Genomic DNA, 18,041 nt, shown 5'->3' with positions numbered 1-18,041 from the left:
CAGATTCCTGCCTGAATGTTTGCTTCAAGTTTTATAAACATATCAAAACTACTCGCCAAGAATCAATCAGACAGGTACTATTTACCTGCTGGGCCTCATTATTGAACTTGTTGAGAAGATTCTGAACCCGGTTTCCATAGTCTGGATGGACAGCCTTCAAGTTCTCAACCTGCAAGAGAAAACAGATAATATGATATTAAGGCCCTGAAAAAGATGTTCTTTATACTTCTAACAATCAGAGTCTGATCAAATGTCTTTTGTCAAACGGTCCAGATATGATGATTCTTTTGGAAGATAGAATACCTTATTGTGATTTGACTTACTCAATTATTTATTTATGTTTATTAAAAAACACTGAGAGGAAGATGGCAAGTGCAGTGGTCAGTTTTGGTTTCTCAAAGTTTTAGAGTTGCAATCTTGCTTGGAAACATGAAACCAGACCTGACCACGGTGAAACAGAGAGCGTGCTCTTCTCTGTGAAATATTTCCACAGTATGACCAGAAGCCACAGTGTTGTGGTCACCTGTTGGCAGTTGAGGGTGGGTGACGCATGACGGAAATGAAACCAGGTCAATTGCTAGTTCTGTTATTTCACCCCTTAATATAACATCATTGTTACATTGTTGTTGAGCACTTTCCACGTTAAACACGATGACATTAAGATCCCAAATGAACGCTTATATTAGTTTAATAGCATTAATTTGTTTGCAGTTTTATGTCCCTTTCAGTGTACCATAGATAAGTCACTACAGTTAACGATTCACATTTAATGTCCACTGTGTCACATCAAACACTTCCTTTTGTTACGGTTTTCTTCTAAAATAAAGGCAGGATTTCTCTTTCAAACAGGAAGTAAAGCACAAGAGCTTAAATAGTACAACATGAAAGTCTATTTATAAAAATGAAAGTATGACAAATACGGTTTTGAAATGCTCAATAAAGACATTTCAAACATAAAAATGTGATTCAAGTTGATTAGCTATTGTATTTAGCCATTTCAAAGTGTCTATAACCTGATGCAACTTCCTCCAACGCCTTCAAACTCCTTTTTCAAAGGTCTGAAGGGACAAGGTCCCCCACATCCAAATCCTCCTGTAGCAGATTCTAAGGGCGCACTCACACTAGGCAATCTGTGCCGTGCCCAAGCACGCTTCACCGCTAAAGTTCCCCGATGTATGGACGCAGAATCGACCATGTGTCTTTATTTATTTCCTCGAGTAAGCCTGTCTTGTAAACTGAGCACGCTTCATTATTAAGTAAAGCCATGCACGTGTTGTATTACGACCTTATGTGCAAGAGGTAGCCGTGCTCAGGCCCGGTTAGTCCTGGAGCAGTGTGAGAGCAGGCCAGCGGGGTAATGGGGAGGGGGGGCAACCGTGCTTAAGCACAGTACGGGACAACTTTGCTCGTGTGAGTGCGCCCTAAGCCAAATAGGGCAGCCTACCTATAACTCCTGTATTCTCATGTAAAGAGGCACTTTGGAGACAGATATGAAAAACAGGGTGAGGAGTGTAGCTTCCAGCATTATTCAAATGAACAAAATGACATACATGAGAAGGAAGAAAGTTAAGAAATAGCTCATAAACCAGGAAATGCCAGTGATTTAGTCAACATGACAATGCAGGGAAGCTGACACAAGCATATAGTGCCAGGTGCAGTGATGAGTAAGGGCCTTCAGATTCTTAATGAACCTGAATAATCCATGGTATCTGACATCACTGAGAAAATGTATGCACAAAAAAGATGACTTCAAAGTCTTTATGTAAAAGTTAGCAAATCAACCATTAAGAAGCCCTCAGACTCATTCATATCATTCTGCAATCATAGTAGAAGTCAGGATCAGTACAAATCACTGTTCCCTGACAACTTGTTAAAAAAACAAGTCAGTGCATTCACCAGTTTAATAACCATGACGACCTATGTCGTCCAAGGTAATAGGAAAACAACTAAAGTTACCATTATAAACTGGTCCAAATCTTACTCCTTTTGTTAAACAATAAATGCTTAATCCCAAAATAAACTACTAACCGGACCTCTTAAGTCTTCTTCAGTAACTGTTCCCTTTGAGCGAGATTTAAGTAACATTTCTGTTCTGTTTCATTTCACATTGTATACATGATCACATTTTCTTTGATTGTTTGAAGAACACTTTAGAACTGCCTGGTGCATGAATTGTGAGATTTCAATTTCATCGCCTCTGCCTAAACCCACATACAGACACCAAGCTTCATGAGCACAGTGTTTGGTTTCCAGAGAGCCACATCCTGTGGTGTTAGCACGCTCGTTCATAAAGCCATCAGTATTTTATTTTTTAAATGTTTCCTGCTACGGGGCAATAAACATGTTAAAGAACATGTCATTTGATTTAAACAGTGGAAGTATTATGTTTGGACAACTCTTAGTAGAAGCATGACAGCATCAAGCATGTCCAGGTGACAGAGACTGTGTGGATAATAATGCAGTGAGGACTCACCATGCGCTTTTGGATGAAGAGCTGGGCTCCTTTCAGGGCACCAGCCATGTTACTGCAAAGCCTCTCCCGCTCCTCCTCATTCAACACCTCGGTGTAGAAGGTCCGAACCTGCAATTCAAATTTGAAAACACACATTAAAAACCTGGTAAGAGTAGATTGAATCAAAATGATATCCATTTCAGTCCACTTCATACAGACAGGATAGCTTCTAAAAAAAAGCCAATCATCTCTAGCCTTGTCACGATCCTGGTTACCTTAGAGTAGTAACACACATACAGTTCATGTGTAGATTAGTTCACTTGTTTTGCTCTACAATGATTCATTATTATTGATTTTCATTTCAGTCTTTATTTGAAAACCATATTGACTTATGTCCATGGTGACTTGTGGAAGAGGAGGAACCTGTTAGACATAACACTGATTTATTATGTTGGGCTCTGAAGCTGTTAGCTGTGTCTGTTTGGTACAGGGCAGGAAGCGCACAGGAAATTAGGAGAGAAGAAGAACCATCCTGGTGGTGAAATCAGTTTGTGTAAACCGACTGGTGTCGGTTGTGTAAACCGGGAATCTTGACGACTGAAAGCATTGCCCAAGAAAACGTGCTTATAATATCGGGATGTTTTCTTCACCTGTGCGACATTGTCCTCATCTGCACTGTTGTAACGGCTCACATCTGGAGACACCTTGAACTTGGACTCCACAAACTGAGGCTGGATGTCAGGAGCACTGAAGCTGTTGGGATAGTAGTTTGGGGCTCCACCTAGAAGCCGGACAGAACAAACTGCTATGTTAAAATCTGAACAGAATAAAGAACTTTATTGACTGTGTGCATGGATGACTGTGGTTAGTTTTAAACTCATTTTGAATTAGATGAGCAACTTACAATTCTTCTTAAACACCCTCCCATTAGTATGAGTCCTATTGCATTTCATACAGTCTCAATGGCGACATCTGTTGGGCAACTCTTGGTCTTGCCCTGTTGTATTTTACCAAGTCTTTTCAGAAAACTAAATATTTGTATGACTGGATGTGAGTGGGAGATCAAATGTATTAAACTGATGTGTTTTATAGACTGAATTCACTCTAACTTCATCACTCAGGTTTGATGTTTGTCGTGGTGTGCTTTGTCTCAGACATGGTGGCTCATCTTTCCTGGACACACTGTGAGTAACCCAATCGCTGCAAATACTACAATGCTCCTTTGATATATACAGACTAAAAGATAGATTAGGTAGATTATACAAGATTTATTTTTTGCGCTACATACAAAGCTTCAACAGTAAAGCCTTTGAGTCTGTCTCTGTTATTGCGTCACACACAGGTTGGACTATGACTCACCTTGGTTGTCAAACATGCACATCGGACCATCGCGCTGGTAGTTGGTCACACGGGTCCTGAATGGACAGTTGACAGGGAGCTGCAGGTAGTTAGCTCCCAGCCGGTGTCGATGCGTGTCTGGGTAGGAGAAGAGACGGCCCTAGACAAAGATAAAGGAGATGAACATCAACGGGGCATCGCTTAACTGAAGGGTCTGTCTTTAAAAAAGCAAAACAAGATTTCTCGTTGGCCATTTATTCAAAAGATTAGGGTCCAGACTAAGACCTGCTGGGATACTATTGATGAGCACTTCAGCTCAAATTCATGTAAACATCTAAAACTAGACATAGGATACAGAGCCACTGTTACTTTGACACAAACACTGATTTCAGTTATCAGATGTTTAAAATGCTAACAAAAAGGGAGGCAGAAACACTAAGACATATTGCTCGTGGACATCTTGATGTCTGAACAGTGTGTGCCTTGAACTTTTTGTGATTTCTGACATCTTTAGCAGGAATATGCAACAGAGCAATAGAAACTTTTCTAAAGTGTGTCCTTCATTTGTGGAGCTTCTCTTTCATTTTAGACTTAATCAGGTAAAAGTGTTTTTATCAACATTACATTTTTTATTGATTAGTTATTTGTCTCCTCCTGAGGGGATAACTGTATTAACTTAGAGCAGTAAGCAGGTTAATAATTTCATAACCCTTAAAATCATTATTCCTCTTAGTCATACTATGCTTAATAACGAACAATGAGATGAGATGAAATGAGATTCAACTTTATTGTCATTACACATGTACAAGTATAGAGTAACGAAATGAGGTTTGGCATCTCACCAGAAGTGCAAATAAGCAGAAAGTGCAAGAGTCTGTGCTATGTACAGTAATTGAGTGCAAGAGTCTGTGCTATGTACAGTAATTGAGTGCAAGAGTCTGTGCTATGTACAGTAATTGCAAAATTTACAGATGTAGACAAAAAAAGTGAATTATTAGGTAAATCTGGATGGCTGGATTAATGGGATGCTATAAATATAAATAAATGCTATAAATAAGTAATGCTACAAAATAAGTGTGTTCTTAGGATTATAATATACAGATTAAGATGCAGTGAGCATGCTATACTAATAATATACAGATTGCTATCCACAAACAGACACTTGAAGTCTCCTACAACAGCTTAGGTTGTGAGTGCATTTTAGCCTTTAGGTACAACTGCTGTAGAAAGATTAAGATTAACTTTATTGTCCCAGTGGGAAATTTGTATTGGACTTCACAGAGCTCTGATGCAGTAGCAAAAAATAACAAAATACATTCATTCGTCGGTAAAACATGTCAGTTAAATAATCATAAAATGCCATACGAGTGAATTACTAAAACCATAAATATGTAATAGTTATGAAAAGTGATAACAGTGCAGGTACATCTACACATCTTCACACACACTCACCACCTCATACATGCACACGTATACACACACATTACAGCTTAGGTACTGTTGAGGGCTTTGATGGACAAGGGAACAAAGGTATTTCTGAAATGGTTGTTCCTCCCTCGGGGTACTCTGTATCGTCGGCCTGAGGGGAGGAGCTGGTACTCAGGGTGAAGAACATGAGATGGGTCTGAGATTATTTTTTGTGCCTGTCTGATTATGGTTTGTTGAAAGATGTCTTGGAGGCTGGGGTGCTGATGAACTCCCATGATTTTCATGGCTGTCTTTGTGAGTCTGTTGATTTGGGCCTTTGACTGAACGATCAAATTTCCAAACCATGCAGAGATACCATATCGTAGGAGGCTCTCTACTACTGCATGGTAGAAGAGAAGCTGCACTTCCCGGGACACACCAAAGGTCCTGAGTCTTCTCAGAAAGTGAAGCCTCTGCTGCACTCTGGAGCAGACAGCTTCCACCTGGGACTTCCACACTAGTTTATTGTCTATGTGGATGCCAAGATATTTGTAGGACTCTACTTGTGTTATGGTGTGATCATGGATGACCACTGGTGAGTGGTCGCCAAGAGACCGAGGGTCGAACACCATCTCATTTGTTTTTTTTGTGTTGAGGAGGAGATGGTGTTCGTCACACCACTGCACAAAGTTGCTGGTTGTTGATGTATATGTGTGAATGTCCGAGTCTGTTTGCAGAAGGCCCAGGATGGCCGTGTCATCGGAAAATTTAACAACATGTACGTTTCCACTGTTGCTGGTACACTGATTTGTGTAGAGAGTGAACAGCACTTGTGAGCTAACACACCCCTGGGGCGCTCCGGTGCTGATGGTTGTGAGCTCTGACACAGTTCTGCTCACTCTGACTTGCTGGGTGCGGTTAGTGAGAAATGAATGATACCATTTAATGATGAATGGATTGACCCTAAGCTGATTTAGTGTGTTAAGTAGAATGTGAGGCTGCAAGGTGTTAAACGCTGAACTAAAATCAACAAACAGTAATCTAGCATAGGCCTTGGGATTCTCCAGATGTTTAGTGACCATGTGCACTAAGCTATTGATAGCGTCATCAGTACCTCTATGCTGTCTGTATGCAAATTGGTATGGGTCTAGCTGTGGGCCTACCTCCGACTTCAGCCTGCTCACCATAAGTTTTTCCATACATTTCATTACAACAGGAGTTAAAGCCACTGGTCTAAAATCATTACAGTCTTAAGGACATGGAATTTTTGGGATAGGTGTGATGACTGCCTTTTTCCACATTGCTGGTACAGTGTTTGTATCTACTGACCTCTGAAAGATGGGGCACCAAGCAGGTGTTAGTTCCTCTGCACACATCTTTAATAAGAAAGCAGAAATGCCGTCTGGCCCTGTGGCCTTGTTGACAGTGACACTTTTAAAAACATTTTCCACATCCTCGGGGTCGATTAAAATCCTATCTGCCCCGACAGTGGGAATGTTCTCCAAAACACTATTACACTCTGCTGAGAAATCTTTATCAAAAGGTTATCAAACCTTTTGAAGAAAATGTTCAGTTCATTTGCTGTGGATAATTCATCCCCAGCATATAAAGATTTTTTAGTGGATTTCATGTTGGTCATAGTTTTCACAGAGTCCCATAATTTCCTGCTGTTCATGTTTTGTAGATTATCCTCCAGTGTTGCCCTGTGTTGTTGTTTTGCCTCTCTCAGTCTTTGGTTTAAGTCTGATTGTACTGCTCTTAGTTGTAGATGGTCCTTATTCTTGAATGCAAGTTTTTTCCCGTTGATACAGTCTCTTACCTCCTTTGTGATGTAAGGTTTACTGTTAGGGTAAACTTTTATTGTCTTTTTAGGGATCACAGAATCAATGCAGAAATTAATGTAGTCTGTGGTGACTTCTGTAACACAGTCTATCAGGGGTCCCCAAACAGTCGATCGCGATCGACAGGTAGATCGCTGACTGATTCTCAGTCGATCGCGAGATGTTTAGTCAATATAAAATACAATTGTAAAATAGAAAAGTGATTTCAATTTCATCTCATTGCACTGTTTCCCACACACGATACCTGTGTTGGGAGCCCAAGTATACTTCCGACCTGTTTGTATTTAATTTTTCATTTATTCATGAAATTGCTGCGTGCACGAGAGAGCGAGCGGGGGAGCGAGAGAGAGAGAGAGCGAGAGAGAGCGCGCGCAAGAGAGAGAGTGCAGGCATGCGCAAGGACGTGCAGGTAAAACCGGGGGGGTAAATGTTTTACCAAAAAGTCATATATAGAAACTATGCTACGAGTATTAAGCGCATTTGATGAAGCTGCAGCTACTTTTCTCTGCTCCTCTCTGCTGTCATGACTGTGAGCATCGCGGGGCACGAGACACACCAACATACAGCGCAAACGCACACACACACACACACACACTTGCACTGGAGCGCCAGCCACCCCGCGAACTTTTTTACTTTTTACTTTTAGTGCTACAGCACACAGTTGATCCGTGATCTTTACGGACCGAGGCGGGAACACACGTGACCCGGTCAAACGGTCGGATGGACTTTACTCCGTTCACTCTCACCGTGTCTGCAGCTAATTTAACAAAAGCAACATCATCTCACAGCAGCCTGCTGTAGTCTGTGAACATCTCCACACAGATTAAAGTTGTTTGTTGTAAACTAAATTAAGGGGAAAACATATGTGATATAAATACAAACGTAATATTAAAATGTAGCCTACCCTAAAACAAGAGTTTTACAAAAAAAAAAGTATGTCGATATTGCATTATTTTTTACGGAACTCTCATTTATTATATCTGATATTATTTTATGTTTGTTGTTTGAGTATTAAATGCGTTTGTAGGCTGTCGGTAAAGGCTATGGCTCACTATGTGGACTGGTAGATCTCGGCAGACTGGCAACTTTAAAAGTAGATCTTGGTTCAAAAAAGGTTGGGCACCCCTGGTCTACATCATTCTCCTCAGAAAAAGTGTCCCATTCTGTGCATAAGAAGCAGCCTTTCAATGCGTCAATACTCTCTTTAGTCCATACATTGGCAGATTTAACAAGAGGCTTGCTGCTCTTAAGAGCTGTTTTGTAAGTGGGGATCAGATGGATAGTGTTGTGGTCAGAATTTGCCAAAGGGGGTTTTGCGGAAGCTGAATATTCACCCTTGATATTTCCATAACATTTGTCCAATGTTTTTCTCTTCCTGGTGTCGCATTTTATATATTGTTCAAAACCTGGGAGTGCAGTGTTCAGATTACAGTGTTTAAAATCTCCTATAATAAAGATGGGGGCGTTTGGTGTGCGTTGAAGCTGCTCTTGTACACAGTCCGCCACTTCAGAAGCTGCCCTGGATGCGTTACCGTCAGGGGAACATAAACTGAACATATCAGAATATTTCCAAACTCACGGGGCAGGTAGAAAGGTCTTAGGCTAACACACAGTAGTTCAACGTCCTTGTTGCAGACAGTTCCCTGAACTGTGTACTGCCTGCACCACTTGTCATTGACATACACTCAGAGCCCGCCTCCTTTGCTCTTCCCGGAGTCCTCAGTTCTGTCAGCGCGGATATGGCTGAAACCTTCAATTTCGACCAAAGGCTCTGGTACATCTGATGTTAGCCACGTTTCAGTAATAGTCATTATGCAGGACTCACGGTATTCAAAGCAGGCTTTTGACAGTAGTCGGAGTTCGTCCAATTTGTTTCTCAGCGATCTGGCATTGCACAGGATCATAGATGGTAGTGGCGGCCGGCTTCCTCTCCTTCTCAGCCGCTGTCGGACGCCTCCTCTCCGGACTCTTTTTCTCGCTCTCTGTCGGTGTGATGATCGTATCTCCTGAGGCAGGTCTTCTGTCATCAATCTCTGTGGATTTGCATCATTGCGAAGAGACAGTAGCAGCTCTCGTGTGTATTGTATCACCGGATTTACTCCGGTTGCTCGGCAGCTGTTAAAAAGTTCAACGAGGATCGTGATTGCCACTAAAAGAGTCCAAAAGCACGGCATGTTCATTCTCCTTTTGGTCTTCATTCATCCATTCTCACAGAACGGTAGTCCAAAATGATCACATACAAAATACAAACTTCTACAACAGCTCACTGGTGTCCGTGTCGCCGCAGGTCAGCGCCACCCTGAGCCATGCTCAGAAAGATGTGGTACCTTGGTAAGATCGAAGGGGTTAAACTCACAACTTCACTTTTCTGCGAGTTTTTTGTGACTTTCTTTGTGACTTTTTTAAATTTTTTTAGACATTTTTTAAAACTGTTTTTTGTGACTTTTTAGAAAAACAGTCGAATCCATATAACAAACTATTATACTTTATATGGATTCTACTGTTTTTTTTGTCTTCTTTTTTTATTTGTGATAGGCATATGTAACGGAGTTAAAATGCACTTTATTTTTGAGTACAGTTTACAATTTATACTTGAGATTTCATTTATAAATTATTTCTGTTATGTATTTGTGAATTTTACCTTAACGAGTTATGTATATTTACTGTTATTTTATCAAATTTATGTTTCCTTTGAGTATTACCTTTTTGGCACTTTGCGGCTTCTGTACCTCCTGGGTTACCGTAGCTCCTTCCATCTGTCCCTCACAGTGCCGTTTTGCATTGCTGAGGGTAAGTTGTATGTAGAAACGTTGCTGCATCATTACCTTATTTACTGTGGAAAATAAGTGATTTAAGTTGTAATGTTCAGTTTATTTTATAAACTGATAGTAATACGATGTTAATCAGTCATTTTGTTTAGGTTTTGAGAGTTTTATATCACTTTGGAGACTGTTTAATTTGTAGCGGTTTTGGCGAGAATTGTGTAATATCCTACAGCGCCTGTGTCACGTGATTGACGTAGTGCCGCAGATATTCTCAGTTAAAATAATATTTATTTTGCATGTGTAGGAGCAGAGGTGCAGAAAACAAATGTCCAGAAGGCACATTGAATGTTCTTTTGTCTTCTGCAGGTATGTTTTTCCTTGTATTTTCATACTTTCTGTTTTGTTTTACAGCCGCATGTTGTTGTTTATTTTGTCCACTAGGTGTCACTGTTTTACCATTTGGTATACTGTTTCTCATGTTTTTTTAATGAGATTTATTGTTAATATACACTGTAAAACCGAAGTTTTTCAGCCATTTGTAGCAGCTTTGGTTATAAATATTTACATATAGTTAAAATATTGAAATGATGATTGTAATATATTTCTATATAATATAAATTTGTTTTGAGCTCAGACAGTGCCGTTTTGCATTGCTGAGGGAAATAAAAGCTGGAAAACAGTCAAAGTCTGGTTCTCTTCACTCCCCTGACCAGATCCGTTACACATACTGAAGTGTCTGATGTAACCAGGAAGGAGATAATATAAGTTTACAATGGGCGCGTCTGGAGATAGTATCTGAAGGAGATTTAGGAGTCCCCTCAAGTGGAATGTTTAAATTGAGGTGTTGTGTAGGAGTATTGCCATATATGGTTGTGTTACTTACTGTGTGACGAAAAGCGGATGTTTAGATGCATATAAGCAATTGTCTCTGTGTGTTCGGGAGAGATCATTATTGGCTTCTTGATCCTCCTGGTCAGACGTGAGCAGTGATTCTGTTTCTTGCTTAAAAAAAATTATACTCTTTGAAAGCAAGTCAGTCTCAACGGCGAATTTCTTCATCATCAAACATATCAACAACAAGGAAATCCACATCAATACTGACCCATTGTTTCTCAAATGGGGGTCCGTGTACCCCAAGGGGTACTCTGAGGTACAACTACGAGGAGATCTGGCGAAAAACCACTGTGGTGAGTTGAATATCTATAGCATATCACCTGATAGGACCCAACTTTGTGCAAACCGAAATATCACTTTAACCGGATGCTTGTAGGTACATATGCATCAATGGTCCTGCTCCTTGGACTCCTAATCAAACCTCTTCATACTGTCTGTAAACTTTTTACATCTGATATAATCCTGTTTCCTCTCACCATGTTGATTTTGCAGACTAAATTTAGTGGGGATTCTTTTAATTGAGTATTGGTTTTATATTATCTATTATATACTGTACATCTAACCTTACTGCTGAGCTGTGAAAGGTTGGCATAACAAGAGCTGTACATGCATGGAATGCACACAGAATCCCAGGTGAGTTAAATAAAAAAAAACAAGTATCACACAATCCAGTCCTTTTTTGTGAGCTTTTTATTTTTATTTTAAAGTTGACAGTGAATTTAATAACAATAATGACATTTTGTGACCTATGCTTTGCTTCACAGGCAAAGGAAAACCCAATTGTTTGGCAGCAGGAGGATGTCCAAAAAAAACTGGGAGAGGAGTTGTTGCCACATGCCTCCCAAGCAGCCAGGGACGGACTGGGACTACAAAACAGCCCTGGACTTTTACTCGGCCGGCCCACAACAATCGATACGCGGAAAGTCATCAACGCCTGGCACAGGTGTCACAATACTTGAATCATGACTCATTACACTATACCATCCAAATTACAGCAATAGCACTGATGTTGATTATAACATAATCTATTCCACGCAATCTTATGATTACTTTATTACTCAATAATCTGAATTAAATTATGCAGTAATTAACTTACTGCACAAATAATAATGAAAATACATCACTACAAATGTAACTTCTGTATTCAAAGTCTTTAAAGTTTGTAAGTATTATCAGAAAACTGTAACGTTACCAAAACTTTAAAAAGTAAAAGCACAACAGTTTTTTTTATATATATACAGTATATAGCCTATTTCTTAATATTACTGCATGGGGCATTTTACACCTAAAATGTTTAAAGTGGAGCTGTTTTAACTACTATAATCATTATTTCACTTTATTTTATTTCATTTATTTTTTTTGCATTGTACTGAGCAACACAAACTGGGTATAGATAAAAATGTAGCAACACCTGAATAACATTTGCTAACATCAACCAGCAAGTAACTCTCTTTCTCCCTCTCTCATGTCAAGTTCCAGCCCTGAACTTCCACCAGCTCATCTCTCTGTCCCTCATCATCACATGTGACCCTACCATGCTGAGGCTGCACAACTGTCCGGCTCGCCTCAACTCTCTCTTCTTCACTCATGCTGCTAACTTCTTGGATGCTGCTGCTAACGTCAACTTGTGCCTCAGTGCTGCTGCCGGCTGTGCTGCTGAACATTTCAGTGAGCTTGCGACATTTAGCGGCTTCACTTTCTAAATGTCGCATTTTTTTTCCCTCGCCTTCTCAGCCCCACCCTTTTCTTTGTGTTTTTTTTACAAACGTTATCCATATTTTTGTTCTTCACTACTACTACCAAAGATCGTCTTCGCTGCTACTAGTGATGTGTCGTCATGAACGATTCGTTCAAAACGAACGAATCTTCTGGGTGAACGAACTGAACTGAATCACTTACTGCGCCTCCGAGTCTCTCTCTTCCTCTCAGTCAGTCAGTGAGTGATTTGTGTACTGAACGTACTGAACAGAATGGTCGGGGAAAATAAATGTGATTGTTTTAGCAGCTTTCAGTTTGCAAACTGTAACTTTATCCAACTAAATTCTCAGCTCATTAGTTTATTATTCACCACCGGCTGTTCTCAGTACGATCGCGAGCAGAACTAAACATTCGGTCGTATTTCAGCTTATTAAATTCTGATTCTCAGACAGAGCTGCAGAGAAGTACTGAACGATTCGGTGAACGAATCTTTTGAACGAATCACTTTACTGAACTGATTCTAATGATTCAGTACACTGAAAAGAACTGCTTTTCACATCACTAGCTTCTACTACTACTTCTACCTCTTTTAGATTATAGCTGGTGGGCACAGGCAGCTGCCGGCTGGCATCCAACTTTAAGACGCATTGTTTCCACCTACCGGACTGGAGTGTGAAACAGTAAATTAGCAGGAAAAAAAAAAACTGGTGATGACTGCGTGGCGGCCGCCGGCCATCCTGGAGTACCGGCCGTTCTGTGATTCTCCAGAACACACAGATGGCCAGTCCGCCCCTGCACCCAGAGGTGAACGTGTTGTGTTGATCACCTAAAAGTTTCAGTGCGAAATCACTTCTAAATGCAGTAGCCTGCTGTTGCGCCTTTATCACCAGCTTTCATCAGACCGTAAATATGTAACTATTACTGAACATTTCATTCTTATACAAAGACGATATCACGCACAGGCTGCCCGATCATACAGAGGTCCGCTGGTTTAACCATGGAGCAGCGCTAAAATTCTTCCTTGAATTGCGCACGGAGATGGCAGAGATTCATGGAGCATAAAAAGTCAGTGACAGAGTTAGATCACGATATTGCGGACACGTAGAAGAACGGACTGCCAGACTCATGAAAAGTCGTTTAACTGAGTCTACTTAGTTGAAGAACGTGCACTCCACACGGAGCTGATCAGACTGCAGTGCGCAATGCTGAAGGATCAATTCAAGTCAGTTCGTTTGGAAACATGTTATCATTTTATAATGCCTCATACTTAAAGACCCGAAGATGCATCAAAGACACTCTGTTTGTTTGTGACAACTTATTCACGTGAGCAGGTTTTATCTATAATGAACCTTAACGAGTGCAAACTGTGCTGTGGCCTGACACACACAGATCTAAAGTCTCTCTCTCTCTCTCTCTCTCTCTCTCTCTCTCTCTCTCTCTCTCTCTCTCTCTCTAATGCACTGAGCCCAGGGCAGGTAGAATAAGGTGTCAAAGTGTCTATAACCTTGAACAGCAATATTTAAACATAATATAATAATCTCAATCAAAACATAATTACTGATGTTTTCTTCTGTAATGTGATACATTTAAATATTTCCATGTGCCAACATGCAGTTTGCAATGACAGAGTTAACCCCTCTGCTTAATGTTAATGTTAAAGTTTTCTATACAATCATACATTAGCCTATATATCCATGTGTTGAGTTATAGTGATGTCGGCAAAATGAGTCCGGCCCACTTGAGGTCTCATTTGGACAAATCCGGCCCCCGACCCAATAGGACTTTGACTTTGACATATCCTTTAGAGTCTAAAGACTATAATATATCTTAAAAAAAAATAAGGAAAACCGTTTTAACTTCTGCATGAACATGCTCATCCAGACACGCCTGAGACAAAACATAAACGGCATATCAGTCAGTATGCTCGTGTCAAACACAAAGACAAAGGACACTTTGTCTATAATGTAATTTTTATTTAGTTTTGTAAACACACGATACAGATTCAGGTAATAATAATAATAATACTTTATTTGTATAGCACTTTTCTATACAAGTAGCAAAGTGCTTTGCAACAGAAAATAAAAGCAGAGACAATTAAAGCAACAGGCAGAGCGTAAACAAGCAGACAACAAAATCAGACTAATAAAATGAAAAATAAAAACAATTAACGATATCACAGAGTAAAAGCATTTTTATAAAAGAATGTCTTGAGTAGAGATGTAAAACAAGGGACTGACTCTGCAAGTCTGATCTCCTCTGGCAGGCTGTTCCAAAGTCTGGGGGCTCTGACAGCAAAGGCCCTGTCCCCTTTAGTTTTTAGCCTGGAACAGCCGGTAGGGCTCTGCCAGAGGATCGCAGACTGCGTATTGGTTCATAAGTGGTTAAAAGGTAGGCAAGTTATAGTTTTTATTTTGCAAAGCCTTGTTTTTATTTTAGTTTCAGTAAACCAAAATGATTTTACAGTTCATTTTCTGTCAGTTTCTATAATAACCATAACCATAACGATTATATGAATTTTCCTGAATTCTCACAATGACCACAATGATGACAATAATGAAGGTAGAGATTCCTATGCCAAACAAAACAGAAGATATAATGTTGAAGGTGCGGGCGGTTCCTCCATGATGTCGAGCCCCCTCCAGATCACCAACCATCTTCCGATCTCTGGACTGAAACGACAGAAGCACCTCTCATTATGTTCAGTAAATTGTTTATCTTCAAGAAAAAAAACAAAGTTGAACACGTTTATTTTTTACATCTTTGTCAAGATAATGCAAATATTTACGGGTGATTGAATGATTGTATAATGAAGCGAAAATGGTCTTCATCTCAAACCTGTCATTCTTTCAATGATGAGTCTTTTTTTTCTTACTCACTGATAGTTTGGAATTTCAAATTGAAAAAATCTCCAAAAAGACCCTTCAAATAAAGCGAAGCTTTTAACAATACTTTTACATGTTTTTGAAATTTAAGAACTTCACTCAAGTTTTCTGCAAAAACCACAGGAAAATTCTTCTCCTGGTATTGTTCATGAACATTTTATGCTTTTTCAATGTCAAAGACCGAGTTATTTTGTTCATCAGTGAGTCTTAACTGATGTTTTTAAACTGACCTTGATGGAGTAGATGAGAGCCACCAGTCCGAGGCAGAAAGGGTTTAAGTAGACGAAGCAGCAGAGGGACCAGATGATGTGGTCTTTGGGGGGCTCAGTGACGATGTTCACAGTGGTGGACTGAACCACTGTAGGTTGTCCTGGATATCCAGGCTGTCCTGGATATCCTGGATATCCTTCATATCCTCTCCCCTGCAGTGGAACACCTTCAGGATTCATCTCAGTCGTCTTATCTGTAGGTTTGGAGTGCAGGCTGCAGGAGGGTGTACACACACTATGATCGTGTCGCTGTGAGTGTTGGTGTGCTCCTTTGAGGGTAAGCACAGCACAGGCTGCTTTTCTACCTGATACCAGCCAATGAGGTAAAATCAACCTGACCACAATGGGTATGCAAGATTAGCTTCTTCTTAAACTTTGAATAACACCCATTCTTGAGAATTGGGAAAAATCCTGTCCCAGGCAAACAAGATTAAAAATATCACTTACAAATACACTTATTATGAAAATCTCTTTTTTAGAGATTTTTATATATGAAACCAATTTGAAATACCTAATTTTGGTTCTGATTTATTTTCTTTTTAAGTCTAAACCTGCCCTTTGACAGAAAGCACCCTTGTCCAAGACACACATTTAAAACTTTAAACTATTTAAAAATGTGTCAAAATCATACAAAGTCTTAAAACTACAAAACCTACTGATACAACGGGTGTAAAAAAAAAAGACTATTATAGTCATCTACATTTTAAAATGTATTTTTTATGATCATTTTGACCCGTTAAAAAGTGTCCCAGTTTTTTGTGAACTCCGTCAGACTTTTACAAAAACACAAAATAATCAGGCATAAAAAGAGGTGAGCTATAACCAAAGGACCCCGTCTTCATTCCTGATTTCAAAAAGGGGGGATGACATTTAAGCATCGTTAAGCTTTCTAGTGATGCTATCAGGTGTCTCAACCATAACAGTCAACTCCGTAATCCCTTAAATATCAGAACTAAATAAGGTCTTATGGTTTATTAATTTGTGTTTTGGTTGGCATTGAGAGAACTCTAAGCATCTAAGCTAGATGAGATTAACTGGCATTTTAGTTTCCTCTTCTCATACAGCATTGAAGAAAACAAAGATGTCTTCAAACAAAAGAACGAGACATGAAAGCTGCTGTTAAACTTCGATTTAATACAGGCACTAAATACAAATCTGATCATAAACATTCATATAAAATATATTTTTTACACTTTACATTTCTAGTCAGTCTGAAAGAAAACCAGAATAGGAGGGAATTAGTGGTCGTGTTTTTTGATTCGGATGAGGATGTAGTCTCTGTTTTTTTAATGCTACTTAGCCACATTAACCCTACGTTAACTGATAGACCACGATATAAATCAACAAAGTTTATTTTTTCCACTAAAGAGAAGTTAATCAATGATTTTTGAGTTTCAGGTTAATTTATTTATATTTGTATTTAGTACAAAAAGGCACTATCGACTTTTTGATGAAGTGAAAGTAATTGTGACCTTTTTGTGAACTGCATTACTGACAGGATATGCATCAGCCCACAAACACCCCCAGATCAAACTGAAAAATCATTTCAGTTTGAAAGTTCTTCTCATGAAGAACGCAATGATTTTTGAGGTTCAGTCAATCATGAGGAAAACAAGCCAACGCTTATGATTGCCTGCAGTGAAAAACAAAAATACTGCTTCTTGCAGTTGGCATGTGCCAACACTACATAAAAAAATCAATGTATTTTACAACCTGATCGGAGATTAATGCTGAATATGTCACACATTGAATCACATGTGAATGTTAAAAGAAGACTAACAGAATAGCTGATTTGGATTTTTTTGGGAGAGAGATGAATCAATCCAACATACAAACATAACCTAAGAAATAATCACTCATCCTGGTACATGGAAGAAGCTGAGGTTGAACTTGAAACTCCAATCACACCTATATTTAAAAACAAACAAACAAACATTAGCATTGAGGCCATATTTGGTCAAAGGCAAGCCCTCCATTTCGGCATGCAGTACTCGATCTAGTTAACATTAGTTGCCATAGTGGTCTTTGTTTCAGTCTGTAAAAAAATAACAACTAAACAACTTCATCTGTTTTTGAAATTAGTGTTCAATCAAGACAAATGACAGAGATAAAGAATCTGCTGAATATTGAAAGCTTTGAGGATTTTGAGGAAAATCAACTGTTTGGATGGACTGAATGAAAAAAAACAAAAAAAAAACACAACCCTCACATTACAAGTCGGTGTTTCAGTCTCGTCATTATACTAATTGTTTAGTCCAATCTCGTTACTCTTAGTAGCAGTTGTTAATCAAGAAGTGCATTTGCTCTGCGATACATGAGGGTGCTGCCCCTTCTGGAAACTTAAGGCATCACATCTTGGAGGATGCGGCGACGGCCGAGACTCCTGGACGGCTGTAGACATGCACGGGTGTGTTCTAAGAGAGTGGAAGTGAAAGAGAGAGAGAGAGAGAGAGAGAGTTGGTATTAAGCTTTTTTACAACTGTATACCAGATGCA

General features: G+C 39.5%; 1 protein-coding gene across 1 annotated transcript in view; it reads right to left on the bottom strand.

The window, feature by feature from the left end:
* LOC109979187 (catalase-like) overlaps window positions 1-18,041 on the bottom strand; it is a 32,978-nt gene that overhangs the window by 4,580 nt on the left and 10,357 nt on the right. The window contains exons 5-6 of the mRNA XM_065956981.1: window positions 2,474-2,581; window positions 86-169 (exon numbers count right to left, since the gene is read on the bottom strand). Of these exons, the coding sequence (XP_065813053.1) occupies window positions 86-169; window positions 2,474-2,581 (192 nt within the window). The remainder of the gene's footprint in view (window positions 1-85; window positions 170-2,473; window positions 2,582-18,041) is intronic.

This window comes from Labrus bergylta, chromosome 7, assembly GCF_963930695.1.
Source record: "Labrus bergylta chromosome 7, fLabBer1.1, whole genome shotgun sequence".
Lineage (NCBI taxonomy): Eukaryota > Metazoa > Chordata > Actinopteri > Labriformes > Labridae > Labrus > Labrus bergylta.
The sequence above is the reverse complement of the archived record's forward strand: the minus strand, read 5'-3'. Positions and strand labels throughout refer to the sequence as shown.